At 35.7% G+C, this 22,067-nt stretch overlaps 1 protein-coding gene across 1 annotated transcript in view; it reads left to right on the forward strand.

Annotated features, from left to right (window-relative positions):
- Window positions 1-12,777: 12,777 nt before the first annotated feature.
- GLRB (glycine receptor beta) overlaps window positions 12,778-22,067 on the forward strand; it is a 93,226-nt gene continuing 83,936 nt past the window's right edge. Inside the window, exon 1 of the mRNA XM_077753034.1 lies at window positions 12,778-12,899. Coding sequence (XP_077609160.1) covers window positions 12,778-12,899 — 122 coding nt within the window. The remainder of the gene's footprint in view (window positions 12,900-22,067) is intronic.

Consider the following 22,067-nt stretch of genomic DNA (forward strand, 5'->3'; position numbering starts at 1 on the left):
TCCAAAGTCTAATATAGTAGGTCTGAAACATTTCCTTCCACTTTCAGAATAAAAGAATAAATTAATAAACTAATACTATGTAAGTAGTCAAAAAAGTTGTGAGCTTTCACTGTGCTCTTCTTTTATATCTGCTTATAGTACTTGTCATAGGCTAAATTATGTCCTCCCAAAATGTGTACATTGAAGTTCCAACCCCTGGTACTTCAGCATGTAAACATCTTTTGAGATAAGGTCTTTAAAGACATGATTAAATTGCAGTGAGATTGTTGGGAAGGAGCCCGATTCCAATATGACTAGTCTTTTTAGGAGAAGAGGAAGGGACACCAGGTACATGTATGCACACACTGATATGAAGAGGTAGGAAGTGAGCCAAAAAGAGAGATCTTATAGGAAACCAACACTGCTAGCACCTTGATCTTGGACTTTCAGCCTCCAGAACTGTGAGAAAATGAATTTCTATTGTTTAAGCCCCAATCTATGGTATTTTGTTATGGTGGCCATAACAAACCGATATAGTTTTTTTTAACTTTAATTTTTTTAATGTTTATTCATTTTTTGAGAGACAGAGAGAGACAGAGCATGAGCTGGGTAGGGGCAGAAAGAGAGGGAGACACAAAATTCAAAGTAGGCTCCAGACTCTGAACTGTCAGCACAGAGCCCAATGAGGGGCTCAAACCCCTCAAACACCAATTGCAAGATCATGACATGAGCCGAAGTCAGATACTTAACTGACTGAGCCATCCCGGCACTCCAAACTATACTGTTTTGAACTTGGGTTAACTACTTTCCAATCAAAAAGTATCCTCATGTTCTTCCTCTACATAATAAAGTTGATCATGTAAAGAGAGAGAAAGTTCTAGTCAAAGTTCTGTAGATGTAGAGCTTCAGAGTTGGAATGCTTTTTACCCACTGCTTTATTTTTATTTAAGTTTGAAGTTTATTATTGATTACTAACCTTTCAGGAGAAAGTTTTTGTTTTTAGATATTGGAAGGTTTGGTATGTTTAATGATGGTGTTAGTAGAGAGGGTAAAGATGAAGGTAAAGGAAAAAGAGAGGAGAATTGATGTGTTATGGTTCCTGAATATAACATTGGTGATATGATTCAAAGCACAGGTAAGGGAACTGCTCTTGGGAAGGACAAGAAACATAAAAGAAGAAATGTTTTATTTAACTGAATGGGAGGAGAAAAGAAAAATTCTTATCATAAATAAGTTTGTTGAATACACCTTGAGGAATTTCCATTCTGATGTCTTCCATTTTCTCATCTGTTGAAAGTGAGTAGGAAGTGAGATATTTGGAGGTTTGGGAAGAGTGGAGAATGTATGAAATAACCATGGAAAAAAAGAGCAAAGGTAGTAAGATTGTTGTGCTTTTAAAGGGCCAATCTATTAGAAAGATATTGTTAAGTAATTAATCTGTTTACTCAGTTTTGGAGAAAGCAGGTGGTTGGCTTGACTCGGATTGGAATGTTACCAAGGGAATACAGCAGAAGAACAAGGAGGCAGTATAGTTCAGGATATTAATAAAGGAGTTATTCCTTGAAACTGCCTAACCATAATTTATATTCCCGTTTCAGCCACTGAACTGAAATAGATTAAACAAAATACACAAATAACTACCCCATTGTTCGTATGTTTTTGGTTTATCCACAAGCTTGGTTCTGCCATCCTCACCCTATCATATTTCATCCGGCATTCCTTAGACTCTACTTATGTTTGGGCCCATATTATTTTGTGTAGGCTTTTACAACTCCCCACAGTGTTCTGACTTGTTCCTTATTTCGTCTTCCATCATTGTCTCCAAGTGGCTGTTCAAGTGATCCTTCTACAAAAAATCTGATCATATAACTCCCTTTTCGTAAGCCCCTTTGCTGCTTTTATACAGCTTATAAAATGAACTTCATGTATATGAGGCCCTTCATATATGGCCCATCCCAACTTCTCCAGCTTTGTTTTCTGTTCCTTTCTCTTTTCTTCATATCATTAACTCTTTATGTCCCAGCAAAACAAAACTACAGAAATATGAATATAACATGTAATCTGCATCTCTGTCTCACACGTATTTTTCTCCTTGTTAGGAATTCCTTTTTCCTTTTGGGCAATCTGGCATACTGATTTTAGAAAACCCAACTCAGGCATCATTTCAATGATAAATGGCAATTCTTTCCCCATAGCTCTGAACCAGTTAACAACTCACTTTCAGGAGGCAATGAGGGCCTTGTATATGAGTTTTTTGTTGTAATGATTATACTCTAGTGTTACCCTACTAGGGAGTGGTGCACTTAAAAGGGATGGTAATACTGTATTGGGTTCATTTTAGGATTTACAGATGGATATGACATTTATTGGTGTGGTCCCTCTAGACCAGCACCCCTTCTTGCTCATTGTTAGTGAAAATGCTCATTTCCTTTTTCTAAGGCTCAAGTCTTGGAATCACTGGAAATATTGGAATTTTTATGCCCTTCTAACTGTTACTAAGTCTATTCTTCTCTTTGCTAGCACTACTATCTCTGTTCTTGGCAAATTATTTAAGGCATAAGACCTACTACCTGACAAGCTTTTTTTTTTTTTTGCTAATTCTTGTTGATTATCTATTTCATTTACCACTAGTGCTCTCAAGATTTAATGCTAAATGTTGAAACCTGTTACATTGCTTGCAGTTTTTCACATCTATTGTTTGCTATCCCTCCCACCATAAGATAGCTCATTAAGGAAAGTTACCATGTTTTGGCCTTTCTAGAGCTATTTCTATAAGCTATTATATAAACTTCTGAATTAAGAGATGTCAATTGCCTCTCCAGAATGATTATAAGGTTGATCATTTCTGTTTACTTTCATGGCCTTCAATCCTGTAGTCCTTCATCTTATGCTGTGACACTATAAGATCCTTCTAGACAGGTACTATGTCAGTAGTGTCTTATTTTAGCTAATAGTCTATTCCTAAATAAACGCAAAAAGCATTGTTCACACAATCCCTCTCATCTACCAGGATCTTATTCTTAAACTGTTTTGTTTTGTTTGTTTGTTTTTATTTTTTACAGAGCAGCATTTTCTGAATTCTATTTCTTAGAACCCTAGGTCTATGTTTTTAAACTTGTAGCATTAAAAAAAAACTTAGGCAAAAATGTTATGGAGATACTGGTTAAAGTAATGCTGAAATGTTTCTTTATGACATAGCAAAACATTGAACATGCTAAAATACTTTGTAAATTTGAGAAGATAAAAATTTCCAAGTTTGTTTAGTCATTGACTATTTCCTTTTTCTCACGAAGCATACTGAGGACTAATACTGCATAGGACATCCTTTAAGAAATGCTAACTGAGAGATTTTATCCAAATGTTTTATTCTGATCCCATTTTTCCTAACCCAATCTAATGTTTTATTGGATTTCCCTCTTGGTTTATATTTCAACCAAGCCAGACTCAGAATTGGATCTTTATCTCCCACCCCTTACCCTTTTTGCTGATGTTTTTGCCCTAGAATAAAAGTTCTCCTGCACCAGTACTATATATAAAAATTCTATTAATAAATGTAGGTTTTAAAAGTTAGGTTAGAGAGATATCATCTTTACAATCCACAGCAAGTTTAAGTAGTTAATGATGACATGATAAGCTTAATTTCCTTGGTGACACTGATTTTAAAGTCTTATTTTAAACCGTAATAATTTGATAAATACCATGATTTTCTTTCTATAACTTACTTTCAATATTCATAGGGCCATTACCCATTCACTTTTTTATTCTAAAAAAGAAATCTGCTAAAATAGAATGTGTATTCTTATTCATCATCTTTAAAAAAATTTTTTAAACATTTATTTATTTTTGAGAGACAGAACGTGAGCAGGGAAGGGGCAGAGAGAGAGGGAGGCACAGAATCCAAAGCAGGTTCCTGGCTCCTAGCTGTTGGCACAGAGCTTAATGCAGGGCTCAAACCCATGAACTGTGAGATCATGACCTGAGCTGAAGTCAGACGCTTCACCAACTGAGCCACCCAGGCACCCTTCATTCATCCTCTCTTATGGCATATACATAAATTATAAATGGGGTTACTAGTGTGTTAAATATAAAACATTTCCCACAAAGGCATAGATTTAGAATCCATGAGCTGCATGTTTGGTACTTTCAGTGGATCTAGCTTGACATTAGAAAACCTAGAGGAATAATTTTTTAGTATTGACCAGTATTGATTGTTTCCTTAGGTCTTAAAAAAGAGACAAGAACAAAATCAATTGTTGACATTGTTTATAAGTTTCTAAAAAACAGATTTGTAGATCGTTTATTAAACTGATATGACATATTTGCTTTGGGTAGCAGAGGAAGGGGACATGCTGTCATAAACAGTTAAGACTTGAAACCTAGTTGCTGGAGGAAAGCTTGACCTCTTAGCGCTGCAGCAATGCTGATGGGCAGATTCAAAGTTTGTCAAAAGAGGCAAACACAACTTTGCTCAGATTTGGTGAAAACTGCATTTGACTGGAAGATTTGTGGGCCTGACTTACTAGTCATCTGCCGCAATAATTGTTACTGTGGATCCGGAGGAATGTCTGGCTTTGAGTAGTCCTGAATGAGCCAACCATAAAATAAGAGAATAAATAGTGTACATAAACTGATCTTTGGATGATTTTGCTTTGTAATATCTACCTGGATGTGAAGAGCTCTGGCTAAAATCTGTGATTTTGATATAATATTGATATTGGACTAGCTCTGATGACACTAAATAATAGTCTTTTTCGTAAGGCAGATTCTTGAAGTACAGTAACTGTATCATGTTATGTATAGAGGTCAATAATTTTTTGTCATTTTTTACTAAGGACCTGGGACATATATCTGATTTATCTAAAAGCTGTATCATATCGTGTAGGTGCTTTTGCATTGAATGCTCTGACAAAACATTAAAATCTTGATCTATATTAAGTTTCTGCACCTCCAATCACAGATTGTTCTTCTCCATGGGTGTAAGGCTGATGATGGATTGATAGATGGTACAGTGGGTCCTTGATTGTTCAGCACTGTTTTCTTAATTGCATGATATGGCATAATGCTCAAATTCATAAACAGGAAGATCTTACTCATATTTCTTATTTTATATTCTCAAAATTAAATTGCTATCAATCTGGTGTTTTGGTTGTATATGAATGTCCATTCTAGCTGTCATAGGATATGATTGAATATGTAACTTGCAGTCACACACATGAAAATATTTTAAAAGCTTAGTTTCCAGAATCAGACATACTTATGTGTATGTCTCTCTCAATCATTTATTGGCAAAGTTATTTGCAAACTTTATAAGAGTTATTTGATGCCTCTGAATCTCCCTCTATAAATTGTAGTAAGAATAGTATTGGCCCCATACAGTCATTGAGGAGATAATGAATTTAACATGCTTTGTGTATGGAAAATAGCACAACTCAATCAATAATGATTATTATTATTGCCATTAGGTTGAACAAAAAATTAAGTGAAACATGATTAACATATTTGTTCATGTTTAGGACCATCATGGACTTGGAAGTAAGAGCCTGTGTCTATACTTAAGTAGCCTCTTTGACTTCAATTTCCTAATCTGCAGCCAGAATTCTGTATAAGCCATATCTACATCTAAAAACTAAGCTGCTTTAACTCACTTATATGCAACCAGAATCAGAGTCTTATTGTTCTGACAGGACATTAAAGGTGGAACAATCTCATCTTTTCCCTTTCTAAGTCAATTATTCTAGATGAGTTATTTTCTCTTTGAAGCCTCTGATTTCTGATAAAAAATATGGGTGTGAAAATAACTTGCAAAGATATCTTGAAGTTTTTAAAGGAGAGTATCAATGACATTTCTAGCAATTTAATCAATACAAGTTGGCTATTATATGTTAAAAGTTAGTTTAAAAATAATTGGAGATCAGAGGATATTTTAAGCATAATATGGTATTTTGGAAAAACATGGAAGTGATCGTGGGTTATCAAATATTGTTTTCATTATTCTAATACATTAAAATTGGCTGTCCTTTGACATTTCCTAGTACTGATTTTGCTGTCTTCTGAAATTCCTGAATAGTACTTAACAGATGCTGAATAACTGACACATTATTCTAAGCATCCTCGGTTGTAATATTCTCTTTATTTGTGTTTATAGTCCCATTATCTCTATTTGAACAATTTTTAAAGATGATGAATTGGGGGAAAACACATTTAAAATAGCTAGACATGATGGAAGAATTGAGTGAAGGTGGTAAAAGGGTACAAACTTTCAGTTATAAGGTAAATAACTTTTGGGGATGTACTGTACAATATGATGTTTATAGTTAACAAACAATATTGTCTATTTGAAAGTTATGGTACCAGGGTGGCTCAGTTGGTTGGGTGTCCAACTCTATCTCAGCTCACTGTTTGTGAGATGGAGTTCTGTGTTGGGCTCTGCTTGGGATTCTCTCTCTCCCTCTCTCTCTGTTCCTCTCTTGAATGCTCTCTCTCTCTTAAAATAAATAAACTTAAAAAAAGAAATTTGCTAAGAGAGTAGATCTTAAAAATTCTCATTGCAAGGGAAAATTTATCAACTATATGTGGTGATGGATGTGGTAATCATTTTGCAATATGTACATATATCAAATCATTATGTTGTATATCTGAAACTTACACAATGTTATGTGTCAATTCTATCTCAATAAAACTGGAAAAAATAAAACAGCTGGACATGTTTTTCTTGAAAATATATGCTGATTAAATTGAATTTGAACTGAAGTGTCGATGAAAACTCTCATTGATGACTTACAATTCAGACTAACATTAACAAATCAACATGATCTATATAGAGAAAAAATAGAAAGGGAATGAATTTACATATTCCAGACTAATGTTTCAAGGAAACATAAGGCAGTAGCAAGAGTGCAAAGTGCTAGGGGCGCCTGGGTGGCTTAGTCGGTTAAGCGTCCGACTTTCACTTAGGTCATGATCTCGCGGTTCGTGGGTTCGAGCCCCGTGTCGGGCTCTGTGCCGGCTCAGAGCCTGGAGCCTGTTTCAGTCTGTGACTCCCTCTCTCTCTGACCCTCCCCTGCTCACGCTGTCTCTCTCTCTCTGCTAGAAATAAATAAAATATTAAAAAAAAAAAAGAGTGCAAAGTGCTTATGCCATATGAACAAATAATATGGTGAGAAAAATCTCTCTTCTTCTTATGTTTGGTTACTCAATCTAATGCAAGATATTTAGGATGGTCTTGAGCTCACAAACTGTCATATCCTGACCTGAGCCAAAGTCAGATGCTTAACTGACTGAGCCATCCAGGCACCCCTGTACTTTTCTTTTCATTTCACTGATAGGAAAAGCAACACTTATAGAAGTTAAGCAACTAGGCCAAGATTTACTCATTTTATTTAACACTGTTCTATGTGCTTGGGCAATACCAATGGACAAAAACAGACACAAATCACTGCCTTCATTGTCCTTACATTTTTTTTAGTGAGGAAAGAGAGGCAACACATATATTAATAAGTTGTATAATATATTAAAAGGCAAAAAATACTATGAAAAAAAGAAAAGAAAAAGCAGGTAAAAGGGGATCAAAAATCCTTGGAGGGGGGACAGTTTGTACTTTTATTTTTAATTAATTTAATTTAATTTAATTACTTTTAATAGTTTATTGTCAAGTTGGTTTCCATATAACACCCAGTGCTCATCCCCACAAGTGCCCTCCTCCATGCCTATCACTCCCCTTCCCCTCCCCGCACCCTCATCAGCCCTCAGTTTGTTCTCAGCATTCAAGAGTCTCTCATGGTTTGCCTCCCTCCCTCTCCCCAACTATTTTTCCCCTTCTTCTCCCCCACAGTCCTCCATTAAGTTCCTCCTAATCCTCCTATACGTGCAAACATATGATATTTGTCCTTCTCTGCCTGACTTATTTCGCTCAGCATAACACCCTCAAGGTCCATCCATGTTGCTACACATGACCAGATTTCATTGTTTCTCATTGCCATGTAGTATTCCATTGTATAGATAAACCACATCTTCTTGGTCCATTCGTCTGTTGATGGACACTTAGGCTCTTTCCATGTTTTAGCTATTGTGGAGAGTGCTGCTATGAACATTGGGGTACATGTGCTCCTATGCATCAGCATTTCTGTATCCCTTGGGTAAATTCCTAGCAGTGGTACTGCTGGGTCATAGGGGAGTTCTATTGTTAGTTTCCTGAGGAACAGTTTGTACTTTTAAATAATATTAGACAAATCTCCTTGAGAGATTCCATCTCAGATACAATCGAAGGAGTTAGGGAGTGAGACATGGCTGCCTGGAGGAAGAGCAGAATAGCTGGAACCAACAACCTGAGTGGCATCCGGGTGGCACTGGCATGTTGGAGAAGCAGCAGAGTCAGTGTGGATGGAGCCAAGGGATCAAGGGCACGAGTGGGAGAAGGGTACATGACAATGAGAACCTTGTAGACTACTGTGAACACTTTGGCTTAGAATCTGAGTGAAATGAGGAGTCATTGCTGGATTTTTGGCTGAGGAATGACTTCGTCTGACATATGACATATTTTAAAGATTTCTGGTTGCTGTGCTGAGAATTGTAGAGAATAGGGGAGGCAATGATAGAGGCATCCAGTTTAGAGATGATGGTGACTCAGTCCAGAGAGTGAGACAAAGAGATGAATCAAGAACAATTTTTAAGATGTTTTTTTGGCCTACAACTTGGAAGGAAGGCATTGCCATGAGTTGAGAAGACTGAGTGTGGGACAGATTTTGGGGAGAAGAACATCAGCTCTATTTGGGATGTGCTGAGTACTAGATGTTTATTAAACATGTAAGTTGAGACATCGAAAAGGCAACTGGATATATGAGTCTAGAGTTCTGGAGAGAAGTCTAGTTTGGAGAAATAAATTTGAGGGTCATCAACAATGGTACTGAAAGCCATGTAATTAGATGAAATTACTAAGTCAGTGAATGGAAATTAAAAAAAAAAAATAGAGAAAGTGGACCAACCCTTGACAGGATTGGGGAAAATAGATTATTGTATGACATCATTGGGAAGCTATCCTTTTGGCAATATAATACAAAACAGCAATATAAATAAAGATGGGTTGATATCTTCATAGAAAATATTCAAAATTCTGAACTTACAGATTCATGGGCCTGGAAGTGATCATTTTAGGTCACCAACTATATTTCCTAACTTTTGGGTAAAAATAAAAACAAACCCAAACCTATCCGAACAATTGGACATGTTTTTCTTATGAATAACTAATTCCCCAATATTATATCTACAGGTGACATAATTACAAGACAATTCTAGGGAAAGTAAGCCAGTCAGTTTTAGGTATTTACAGCACATAAGTTCTTCTAAGCGTGTTCCTAAGATTTTGTAAGTAACAGGTATGTCTATTTCATTTCAGGAATCTGAATATCCTATTATTCCAACTCTTAGTGATTCCTTGATTACGAGGAAACTAAGTTGAGGGTTTTGTTCAACTTCTGAACTCCCTTGGTTGCATGAAACTTATTCTTTTATTTTTCTGTAGGGGAGGAAAAAAATTTTCTCTCTATCCTTCTGGATTCTTAGCTAAGAATGGCTCCATTCCACCACCAACCCAATAAAGGACAGATTAATAGGAGAAAAACAAACAGAAGTTTAATATCATGTATACCTCTTGTACACATGGGAAACACTCAGGAAAACTGAGCAACTCTCTGAAATGGCCCGAATCATCATCTTAAATACCATCTACCGCTAAAGACAAAAGAAGATGTTGGAGGGTGGGGCAGTTGTCAGGGAGGAAGATCAGTTATGGGAGGTTTCCAGAAAAAGCACAGTAAACAAGGGTATGATTGTTATGCAGATTTAAGTCAGTGACTTCTCCACTGATAAGACTTTCTAGAGATTTAGTCATCCTCTCCCTGTTGGAGAAAGAGAGAGACAGAGAGAGAGAGAGAGAGAGAGAGCGAGCCTTAGAAATGGAGACTTCCCCTATACATGTGAATTTTTTTTTACAAAAAGGTAAATTGTCCTGTTTTCAGAGCTTTTTCTATGTCTGTTTCTTAAAAATAATCAGCTCAAAGTAATCCTTATCCCAAAGAAATATATTTTGGGGTAGCAAATTCTGTTCCCCTTCAATTCCTTACATCACATATTGTCCAAAACTTGCATCTTATAAAATTTATATGATCAATGCAATTCTCCTTTATATACTTGTAGAGTCCCAAAGCCCTATTCTGATCCAATCTGGAGGTTACAAAAAGGACAGTTCTTTAAGTAAAATAATGATCAAATGCTAACGTTAGGCAGCAGAACATCTTGTGAAGCTTATAGAACAGAGTTATGTACAGAAAATGTCCCCTTCTGCTCATATCATATGGTTTGAAATATTTATTAGTGGATACATCTGTAGGCCCCAATATACAATGCTAAATGGTGCTCATCTGAGACAATGCTTTCTGCATTAAAAAGTCTCTTAGGCATACAGTCAAGAGGTAATAGGAAAGTTTTGTCTGTTACCTACAGGTGCATAGTCAAATGAAAGGCTGCTCTCTAAAAAGCGACATCCAACACTTTGCTACCAGAAGACGGAGATCATATTTGACTTAAAATGTAAAAATCATTTTGAGTAGCTGGTAAATTCCATTCAACATACGTAATGTTAAGCAAATTCCTTAATACATTTGAGCTCCACTTTCATCATCCACAAAACGGGAATGACGACATAAAACTTGCCCAGGAATGAATGATACAATGCAGGGATCGGGTTTTGAGACTGTAAAGTTCTAGACACATGTTACTTATTTAACAAATGTTAAAATAGCATAACCTGAAAGATTATATGTTTTTAGTAATTTGGACAATTTAAGCTTGCTTAATTAAAAAGGTCTAGGTTTTAGGAATTGTTGGTAAGGCTCAGAGATGAAGTTAGATGTCAGGAGTCCGGTGATGAAATTACAGAACCTGTGCTTATCTGCTTTGGTCCAAGAAGGTCATTTGCTGTCTTCCTCTTTTTGTAACTAGTGATCAAAAGTTGACCCTAAACGATTTCGGCTCCTGGAGGGTTTTTGTTTCTTTTTCCGAACCCAAACTGGCCCTTATCCCCGCTCTCCGCGCGCCCGTCGTTTCCAGTCCCCTGCAGGGGGACTACATTTCACAGAAACCCGTCCAGTGCCTGCAGGGGAAGGTGCTGTGACGTCCTTCCACGCTCGGTCNGGGGGTGGGGGGCCGGAGGGGACCGGGAGTGGGCGGCGGCGGTGGTCGGGGGACCAGAATCAGCGCTCTGCGGAGAGACCGGGTCAAGCCTGGGGAGGCGCGGGGAGCACTGCGGCGTGCAGGGGGAGGAGGTGAGCGCTGCCCTGCGCGGGGAGAGGGGCACCGGGCGCGCGGCAGCCGGGTCCCTGACGCGGTGGCGTCCGCGGATATGCTCCGTAAGGAGGGATGCGGAGAACTGGGGGGCACTGGGGGAACGCAGGATTTGCGGGGAGGGCTCCTTGCGTTGTTGTGTTCGTGAAGCCCTTTCGGTCATTGCAGCTGTCCCCTTTGAAAGGTTGGCGGTGAAGACAGAGAGCATAGGGTTGGATTTCTGTCGACCCTTCAGACCGTTAGGACGACCCTCCTGTTTTCCTGGGGAAGAGTGAAGGTGGGAGAAGTACGTGCTGCTGTGGGCCAAGGTGTCTGGAAGCAGATGCCACCGTAGGATGGGGGAAGGGAGCGTCCAGTGCTGGAAGTTGACAGAGGAGAGCCTTCTGTTGTTGCTCTTGGCCTGAGAAGCCCCCTCTGTTGTCCTCAGCAGAGAGGACCAGGGAAGAAGCCTTGCAGGCTTCCCTCAGGGGCTGTAAAGGATAAATGGGAGAAAATAAGAATTCCTGGGAGAAAGGGAGATGCAAATGATGACATTGGAGAAGCAGAATTCTAAAAGGTGAGATAGGAATTAAGTTAATGTTGAGGAATATGATAGATCTCGTAGCCTGCAGAAAACAATGATGGAGAAACAATTTATGGTTTGGAAATGAAGGACTGCAAAAGAGGCTTAAATATTCCAGTGTTACTAGACGCTTAAAGTTTTTTTCTTTCTTTCTCTCTCTCTCTCTTTTTTAATGCATTGGACCAGCAAGAATATAATTCTCATTTGAGCATAGACAATGTTATTCAAATAAGACTAAGAAGATTATTTGGAAGGGTCTGACCATACTTGCTGTTTGTTTTTTTTTTTTCATATACTGTTACCTAGAATTTGTGGAGTCCAAAATCATCTTGATGATAAATGTTCTTAACATGAAAGTGGGAAAGACAACAAACTAACTTAAATCAATATGATCTTATTTTGAATAAAATGTAGCTTGCAAGTTTAATGTGTATAAATAAACAAACAATGAATATCAAGTGCGAAACTTTTGGTTCTCATTGTTTTATCTTTATCAGTTCTTTAATATTTAGAATTACCTTTTACTGTAGAATAGTTTATTATTTTTGAAAAAATGTTCATGCAACATTCAAACAATACAGAAATTTAAAAAGGAAATAAGGAATCCACATATATAAGAAGAAGATAACCTTTTAACACTGTGTGAAACATCCTTCCAGGTAGCTTTCTAAACATTGGGGTTGTATTTCTGTGAATCATTATTTAACTTCCACTACAAAACGTCACATATATATAATGAAGGCTTACCACTTAGGTTTGAGCAATGAAAATTTCATATATTAATGCACTTGTCCATTGAGTAGTCATGGTCTATTCTTTAGAGTCATATTGTTGTCATTTAATGTAAACATTTTCTTGTTCTCTCTTGTAGATTGATCTCCTGAAATTTAACTTTCAAGATGAAGTTTTTATTGGCGATTGGCTTTTTTATTTTAATTTCCTTGTGGGTTGAAGAAGCTTATTCTAAAGAGAAGTCTTCAAAGAAAGGGAAGGGGAAAAAGAAGCAGTATCTATGCCCATCGTACGTTCTTCATGTCTTATATTCTTATATGGAGAAATGTTATTGCGTTTTTTATCAAAGTAAGGTGGTTTATTAAAGCACATTTCAGCAAAACTTTTCATATCAGAATATGGTTTCACAACAGAGGTTTAGCATGTGATATCTAGTTCCTAGTGTTTAAGGTAAAGTTTTATAAAGTTTTATTCATGTTCTGGGATTATATGATTTCTATACATCTATTATAAAATTAGAAAAAGCATTACTATTTCTTCCATACCTAAATATGCAGCTATCATTAGATATTGAAATTGTGTCATGAGCAAATACCAGTTCAAAAAGATGGTTAAAAAAATATTCCTAAAAATGAATATTAATTTAAAAATTAGGTAGCTAAAGTAGGATTTTAAGGTTTATTAGTTTATATTGATACATGGAAGAAGAAAATTCACATGGTAGATCAGTTTTCTATTTCAGTATTTTTCTGCAAATGACTTAGATTAGGAGATTAGGTTATTTCTCAAAAAAAAACATGAAAACAGAATCTAAATCCAAATCATCCACTCCTTTTGTGGTTTGGACTTTTTTTTTAACGGGAAGGGTTAATATTACTGGTGGATAATACCTAATGGTTAGAGCAATTGGACAGTGTGTAAGTAAATAACTTTCAACAATATAATGTGTTTTTAGGTAATAATATATGTGGTGATCTGAAATAAAAGTTAATTTGCTGTTACAGGTCATTTTTGAATTAAGATTATTTAAATGCCAGATCAATGGGTAATTTCAGCATCAACATTTAAAGGTAGACTATTATAGTTCTAGAAACTTTGTAAGAGATACTAAGGTACATTTTAGGATGTTTATTTTATAAAGAAAGGGTATTAAAATTGGTTTTTTGGAATGGGTATTTATATGAATATGTGAGATATGTCTGGAGACAGTATCATGATCCACATCAAAGCCTAGAATTAAATAAATTTCCCAATTTAGAAGTATCTATTTGTTTTCAGGTTTAATGGTCCTGCTTATTTCAGTGCTGCACAGTGTGATGTCAGGGCCAGATTTCTGGGTGTATAATAGGATGACCCTGAACACTATTCATGTGTCCCTCCTTGGCCATCTGCCTAATTGGGTGTGAAGTATCTGATGGAGCAGGTTCAGGAATAATCACCATCTGCAACTATCACTACTCTTCAGGGTCAAGAGCTTCTGTATCATAACCAGGAGATAAGCATTTTATGGAACTGGACATTGGCGAGTGAATGTGTCCAAATGAAAGGACACATTCTCATGTTTTAGATATTCTTCATATTAACTGGTCACTTGATGAACATTGGCATACTGATACAAACTGTTGCATATGTCTTAAAGTCATGGTCATCCTGTGTGTGGAGTCAAGCCAAATTCAGTCCGGTTTCTCTACATTTGGAAGCTCATAGGGCTCTTTTCCTCTTCCTTCTGCCTCCCCCATCAACTGTCATGAGTTAGAGAGTTCTGCAGATGCCAACACCAAGCCTTATAACTATCACGTATCTTACATGAGTCCTTCAGAAGACATTCTCTCCCTTTTCAGAATTAATGCTGTTGGATTGTCTGTATAAACTGACTATTTTTAAGTGTCTATATTTACTTAAGACAGATTTTTAAAATTATATCTAGTAGGTTAAGAGTGAAACAATAAAAGTTCTGTTCTGATGAATATGAATATCTTCAAGTAGAAGGCCCAACATCTTGGTAAGCCCTTATCACAGTGTTTTTAGATATGTGGGTAATTAGTTGAAATTTTATCTTTGAAATTTTCTAACATAACTTAAAACTTCCTAGAATTTTATTTTATTTTTTTTATCATGATGAGACTAGTTAAAGCATTATTAACAGTTGCCATGGTGATGCTACCAAAAATCTGAATTACTAAAATGTAGGTGTGCCTTGGAGAATAAGATTTACATATTTTTTTGCTTGAGCATTTTATTAAGAATTTTGGTTTATTTTTACTGAATTCGTTGAAATTCAGAAGACTAGAGTTTTCTCTGTTTGGATCCATTACATTAAATTTCTTTGAATGTCCAGATTAAGAATCTCAGTTTTAATAATGTGCTGTGAAAGAATATGCAAATCATTTATATCTAGAGGATGATCCAGTTAGCCCATCTTGTAGAACTTGAGTAAGTACAGAACATTTTGACTAAGAAGAATATTTGAGATTATGAAGGTTAGGTTTCAGATAACACCATAATACCCTTCAATATGGTGAAATCTTGCTCAGTGATTTCTTTATTTAGTTGTTTTTTAGTAGAATTGAGGCAATGAAATTGTATAGGCATAGGTAGTTAATATATGAGTATAGCAAACATGAGGAAAAATTTTCTGTTTTACTGTTGTAATAATATCCTTCCCCACAACCAAGACTGTATGTGAGAAGAAAAAGGTTTTAAAATGTAGAAGAAATAAAAGACTTGGGGTCCTTAACATTCTAGAGTTCCATTTTGATGTTGAGCTTGAATTGTATCGTAAGCTTTTCCTCGCTCTTTTGCTGTGTGTGGTTTTTTTTTGAAATTCACATTGTTTTGAGATGCTGTTACATAAATTTATGCTATTGTTTTTTTATTGTAAGTGAAACAGCCGTACCACATTGACAAACTATCTGATAAATCTCATTTCAGAAATTTTAGAAATTTAATATATATTAAAATATAAGAAATAAACAATGAGAACATAATTTTCTTTTTTTCTTTTTTTTTACTGTTTTCTTTTTTTTCTTTTTATTTTTTTTACAAATAGTTTATTGTCACATTGGTTTCCATAAAACACCCAGTGCTCATCCCCACAAGTGCCCTCCTCCATTAAATCCTGGACACAGTGAGCTTTTTATTTTCCAATTTGAATTTGACATTAACCTTCATTTCTTGGTCTTTCTTCTGGTTGTCTATACAGTTAGCCTGAGAGATTCCGTCCAAATCTACAGCTGTAACTACCATCTATTCACTGTATTCCTAAGTCTCTGTGTCCATTCCAGACTTCTTTGAAGAATTCCATCCCCATAACTCCAATATTTCTATGTTGCTATCCTTATTTTGACCTCTGACTCAACTTAACATGATAAAACCTGAGTTCAGAAATCCTCCCCACCACCTGAAGTAGTGTTTGCTTTTCCAGCAAATGATCCCACTACCTCTTTTGCTAATGGAAGTACGAGGGATGACCTCGGACATTCTCTATCTACCTTAGCATCTTAAAATGAGTAGTCTCTGAGACTTCTCAATTCAGAGTCTTTGTCAGCTCTGGAATATGTCCTTCACTTTTACTCTTATGTGGATACTGCTTTAATTACTCTTCTCCACCTATTTTGGTGAACTTTTTATTAGTCTCTCTGCTTCTTGTCTTCCTCCATCAATTCATATTGAACTGGAGTGAGTTTTCTGAATCTCAGTCTAGTCAAGTAATTCCAATGCTTAGAGCCCCTTAAGGGCCTCCATAGCTTTCTATAAAAGGTTCTCATTTCTTGGCTTCACACTCAAAGCTCTTGTTAAATTCTAGCAATACCTTACTTTACTTTTTTTTAAAAAATAGCCATTTGCCACCATTAAAAATTTTTTTTTTAGAGAGAGAGAGAGCACATACACATGGAGGAGGGGAGAGGGAGAGAGAGTGAGAGGGAGAGAGAAAGGGAGAGAATCACAAGTAGGCTCTACACACTGCACAGAGCCTCACACAGAGCTCAATCCCACGACCCTGGAATCATGACTGAAATCAAATGTTGGGTGCTCAACTGACTGAGCCGCCCAGGCACCTCCAGCAATATCTTTCTATCCCAGTCCCCCTCCCAACTCAACACATATGAGCCAGGTCTCATGCATACTTTCTCTTTCACACGTCTGGAAATGGACTTTCCTTTACCAGAAATGCCAATGCTTTTTCTTTAGTTAATACCTGCCTCAGTGGTCTTGTCCAAATCCATGGCTGTAAATATCATTTATTCACTGTTGACTGCTCTTAGAAAATAAAAGTCAACCAAGTAAATTTGAACATCTAATTGGCTTTCTTAGCAATTCATGAATGAGGTAGCATTCCGTCTTGCAAGTAGAGCAATGGCTCTGAGGAGTTGTACAAAATGGAAGGTTTTTACAGGAAAGAGAGTGTGGCAGGAAGTTATTAGTAAAGAAAGGATTATTTCAGGCAAGGTTACATTCCCTTAGGGGGAAGGGCAGAAGATCTTACTAGATGGATTATCTCATCTTTTGGGGAATGGAGAGGGCACATGTGACAGTTTCCTCATTGATGCTGATCAGAACATTCCTGACTGAGGAGTTAAAACTACATTTTTAGGGGACATTGAAATGTAGTTGGATTAGGTATTAGGTCCCTGTTTGGTGACTTGGCTTAAGTGACATCATTTTGGGCCTGTGGTTTTCTTTTTAACACACCCAAGTCTGTATGTCTGGCCCAGACCTCTCTTTGAAGAGCATCACACCCATATAACCAAATTTTAAGCTGACTGTTCCATAATGATCTCAAACCTTGCTATCTCTTTTGGGAAATCTTTTCTAATCTAAAAGTTTGATTTAGATAATGACACTCCATGCCTCCATAGTGCCCTAATTGCCTATCATGTTTATAATGCTGTTTGGTAATCATCAGTTGTATTTGTCTGCTTTCCCCTCTAGATTGTAAGCTCCTAGAGAGCAGTGTCTTTTTGAGTCAATCACCAGAGATAAATTTAGTGCCTGATAAAGAATATATACATACAATAAAACTTTGTTTAAAGAATGAATAAAAACTTAAAGATCTTTGGCTTTTACAACTTGTTATATCTGGGTTTTGTTAAGATACTTGAAAAAAAACCTTACATAGTCCCTATGGACCATATTTAGAAATATAGTCTCAATATAGGGTAAACTAGATGAATTAACAACTGGGTACTTAGTAGAACACCTCCAACATGGATGATGTTTCTTTGTGAAATTTTGGCCTTATCAAGTTTAACATTTTTTCAATGACTAAGATAAGACTGTACAGAGGAAACCTACAAACTGAGGATCATGTGATTTGAGGACATATAGTGAATATCTGAGACAGAATTTAGGATCCACTATGATCTTAAAGGGTTAAAGTGATGGGCTGAGTCTAAAAATGGTGGAAATATAAATTGCACTTTTGTCCAGAAATCATTTGTGCAAATATAGGATGGGGAAAATATGGTAGAGAACATTTGAAAAAAAATAGATACTTCATTAATGTTTATATATGTATGAAATATGTGTTACATGTATATAATATACAAACGAGTATATATTGTTACTTAAATTAGTATTTCTATTTTACCAATTTTATGTTAAAAATAACATATTAGTAGAATGATATTATTTGAAGCAAGATTTACAGAGATTTCTGCATTGTGCGGTCAGTATCACAGTAACAATTGAGATAATTAAAATTATGTTATATTAGGAAGAGCTGAAGAGACTGAGGTATTTGAAAGTTGTTTTCAAGTCATTGAAAAACTCTGATGTAGATGAGAAAGTAGACTTTGCTGCTTGGCACCAAAGCTAAAATGGGTAGTAACTGGAGGCACTTGGCATGAAGGGTAATTATTTGGCAGACATATTTTATAGAAAGTTTGAACAGTGGATAGGTGGTTAGACCAGATGGTGATATTTAAGGTCAATTTAATTTGTCAAATTTTTAAGATTCTTTGATTTCAATATATTGTATTTGATTATAGCCTTACTATTATCCAATAAAATGAGATAGAATAATTTGAAAATTTTTAATCAGTAGAGATTTAAACAGATCTGCTTTTATTTTTGGTGCATTGCTTTGGAAAGCCCTACCATATAAACTAAACATATCTTGATCTTGTGTTAATAATAAGGATTTAAAAACCTTCAGTGGTAGAATTTTTTCTTGGAATTTCGTGATCATATTTTTAAAGTATGTCTTTCAAACCCAGAAGATATTTCTCTTTTCTGATATAAACCAATAGGAAGAAATATGTCAAGCTACTGTTCTTCTCAAATAATGATTGAGGGATGGCAGATGTAAGTGATCTAGTCCTACTTGTTGTAATTTATAAGATGGTATAGGTTTGTAGATTTATGTTTATTTGTGTATTATATATGAAACCAGAACATATAGTATACTTTCAGAATTATTGATTGAATAAACCAAAACAAAATAGAATTGTCTCAACAACGAACATTGCTTGTCATTTCTGTTTGTGCTATCAGCAGAAGTAATGACACTTTTAAATACTGAATTTGGCCAGACTGTAACCTCTTGGCCCATGCTGCCATTTTTGTCATCACTGAGCCTGGGGAACCTTCTACCGTTTGTTGAGGACTGTTTGAATTTCAAGTATACGATAGCTTACAGTAAGGGCACTAATTTGTTTGTAAGTTAAATTTAAAATTTCCTTCCTCCCACTTTTGGCCCATACTTGTATCTGAGGTATGACAAAGCTTAATAAGATACCCTTGATTGATACTAGATAAGGGCTGCTATTATTTATATTTGTGGGTAGTCATGTTAGCATAAATGAGTCCTGTCTTCTTCCTCCAAGCTGTTGGCATTCTACTTTTAAAATCATGACAAAGAAATTTGGTTCTGTGTGTATAATGGGAAACAATGTGGCTTCTTTATATTACTTAATTTGTTCAGAAACTAAAAAAAAAAAAATGAATGCATAAAAACATTTAGTATGTTATGAGAAATTGTTTTGTCTCCTTTAGAGAGAGATTTTACCATTTAATGATAGTATTTGTATGCATCAGTTTTATGTGGTAGAAGGGTAGATATACTGAATAACCAAAGCTATTACATGTTGTCTGAGTATAATATTAGCTATTTTCTTCCGACTCTCATTTCTTACCTGCTATTGACTATAATAGAGTGGATTGATTTTAGTTTAGTTCCAGTTTCTTCCTGATGGAAACATTCATGATAAATGCATTGGCCAAAAGACGAAAAGCTGATTGCAAAAGGGTATGGGCAATTTCTGTAATGAATACAATTGAAAATTGTCTGTATTATTATTACTATAACTATAACACATCTAGGTTGAACATGTCACTAATGTTTACTCATTTTTTTTTTACTACTTGTTGAACAATCTGAGCTTAATGGCATGCTGTTCTTTTGCCATCAACTGAATTAATGATCTTCCCTTTCCAAATAATTTCCTAGGTTTTGAAACTGGCATCCTCATTACTCTAGCTACTCAGGCATGATACTTAAATGGAACCTGTCTTTCTTTCTCGTAGAATGATTTCCTCTATCTGTCCTGTTCATTGCATCTCCACTTACCATCGTCTTCAACTTTTTTCATCAATATTTTTCTAATTATTTGCCCTATTTTTTTCTCTGCTTGTTATTATTCATCTTATATATTGTTTCCATTTTCATGTTGTTAATATTATGATCCAGACCCACAATGTCCTCTTATTGCCTGATGGATCCCAGTGGAAACTGTTTACTTTGATTTTCAAGGGTCTCTCTAATTTGCATCCCAAACTCTATGTGAAACTACCCTCTAGTTTTAGAAAGGTTGATCTGCTCTTGCTCCTAAACTTCTCTTGCCATTGTTTATGCTTAGACACGTTTATGTTTAGAATGACAACACCTTGGTTAATCTATGCAGGTCTCAGTAGTCCTTCAGGATTCATCTCAAGTATTACCTTGCTTTATGAAACTTTTTAAAATAATTAGAAGTTTCAGTTGAGAATAAGGTTAATACAAATTAATAGCGTGTGATGGCTGTTGAATACTGATGTCTTGGATACTGATAGAAATACTATTTATAGAAAGAAAAAAGTGTTAATATCCTGGTGGGGTATAAATTCTGGTTGCCACCTTTGTGATGGTTAGAATTTCATGGGAGTTTGTTCAAGGAATCATCATTAGGATTTGCAGGAACATGAGTCTGTTTTTTGATTGATTGTACTGTGAGTTGTTTTCCTTGAAGAATAGAAGAGTAATTACCTGCTATTTGAGAAGTTATTATTATACAGTATGAACTAGACTTCTTTTGCATGATGTCAAGTTATAGAACTGAGATGAAAGAAAAACTTAGAGGAAAGACAAGTTCAATTTTAAAGGATATGATAGAATTGTCCAAAGAGGAACTGGATTTTTCTGGGCAGTTCTTTCTTGCTAGAGTGATTAAACATGGCTTGGGTGGGGCTCCTACCCAAATCAAGCCTCACTGGGAAGTTACAAATTTAAAAGTTCTTCTCATCCCCAAGATTTCATGAGTCTATGACTAGAACTAATGTTAACTCCCTCTTCTTATATCCTTTTTGTCCATACTGTATGTTTAATGTTTGATTATATTTAATAATAATACTCTTTCTATGATACCTTTTATTTCCTAGATGAATCATGTAAAGTGTTAAATCTAATACATACATATATATACATACACATTTCATCTAATATGTATATATACATACATTTAAAATGTATGTATATGTGTGTGTGTGTGTGTGTGTATATATATATCTCAAGAATTTACCATTTATGGTTAACACAATATGTAGTTAACTCTAACCATATATAATAAATGTATACAGACACACTTTTATTTGGTGTGCATAATGAGGCTCTTATGCAAAGAATCTTGAAGTAGGCAGAATGTGAAAGTTTTATATACATACATATATATATGCACACACAAATACTTAGTGTATATGTGAAAGTGTGTGTGTATACACACACACATAGTATATACACACATATACAATTTTATATTCTGCCTACATATAGTATCTACATACATAAACAATTTTATATTCTGCCTACATCAAAATTCTTTACATAAGGGGCGCCTGGGTGACTTAGTTAAGCGTCCGACTTCGGCTCAGATCATGATCTCATGGTTCGTGGGTTCGAGCCCATGTGGGGCTCTGTGCTGACAGCTAGCTCAGAGCCTGGAGCCTGCTTCCGATTCTGTGTCTCCTTCTCTCCTTGCCCTTCCCTCATCACGCTGCCTCTCTCTCTCTCTCTCTCAGAAATAAATAAAACATTAAAAATTTTTTAAAAAATTCTTTACATAAAACTCTCACTTATGCCTGCTAAATAAAATGGAATAAAATGGGTGACTGACTATACAAAAAAACATAAATCAATCTTTTGGTGGGTCAGTGGCTGGCTGAGACTGGAATTAAAGTTAACACCTTTAAAATTCCTTTTGTA

This window comes from Crocuta crocuta, unplaced genomic scaffold (assembly GCF_008692635.1).
Source record: "Crocuta crocuta isolate KB4526 unplaced genomic scaffold, BGI_CrCroc_1.0 scaffold591, whole genome shotgun sequence".
Taxonomy (NCBI): Eukaryota; Metazoa; Chordata; class Mammalia; order Carnivora; family Hyaenidae; genus Crocuta; species Crocuta crocuta.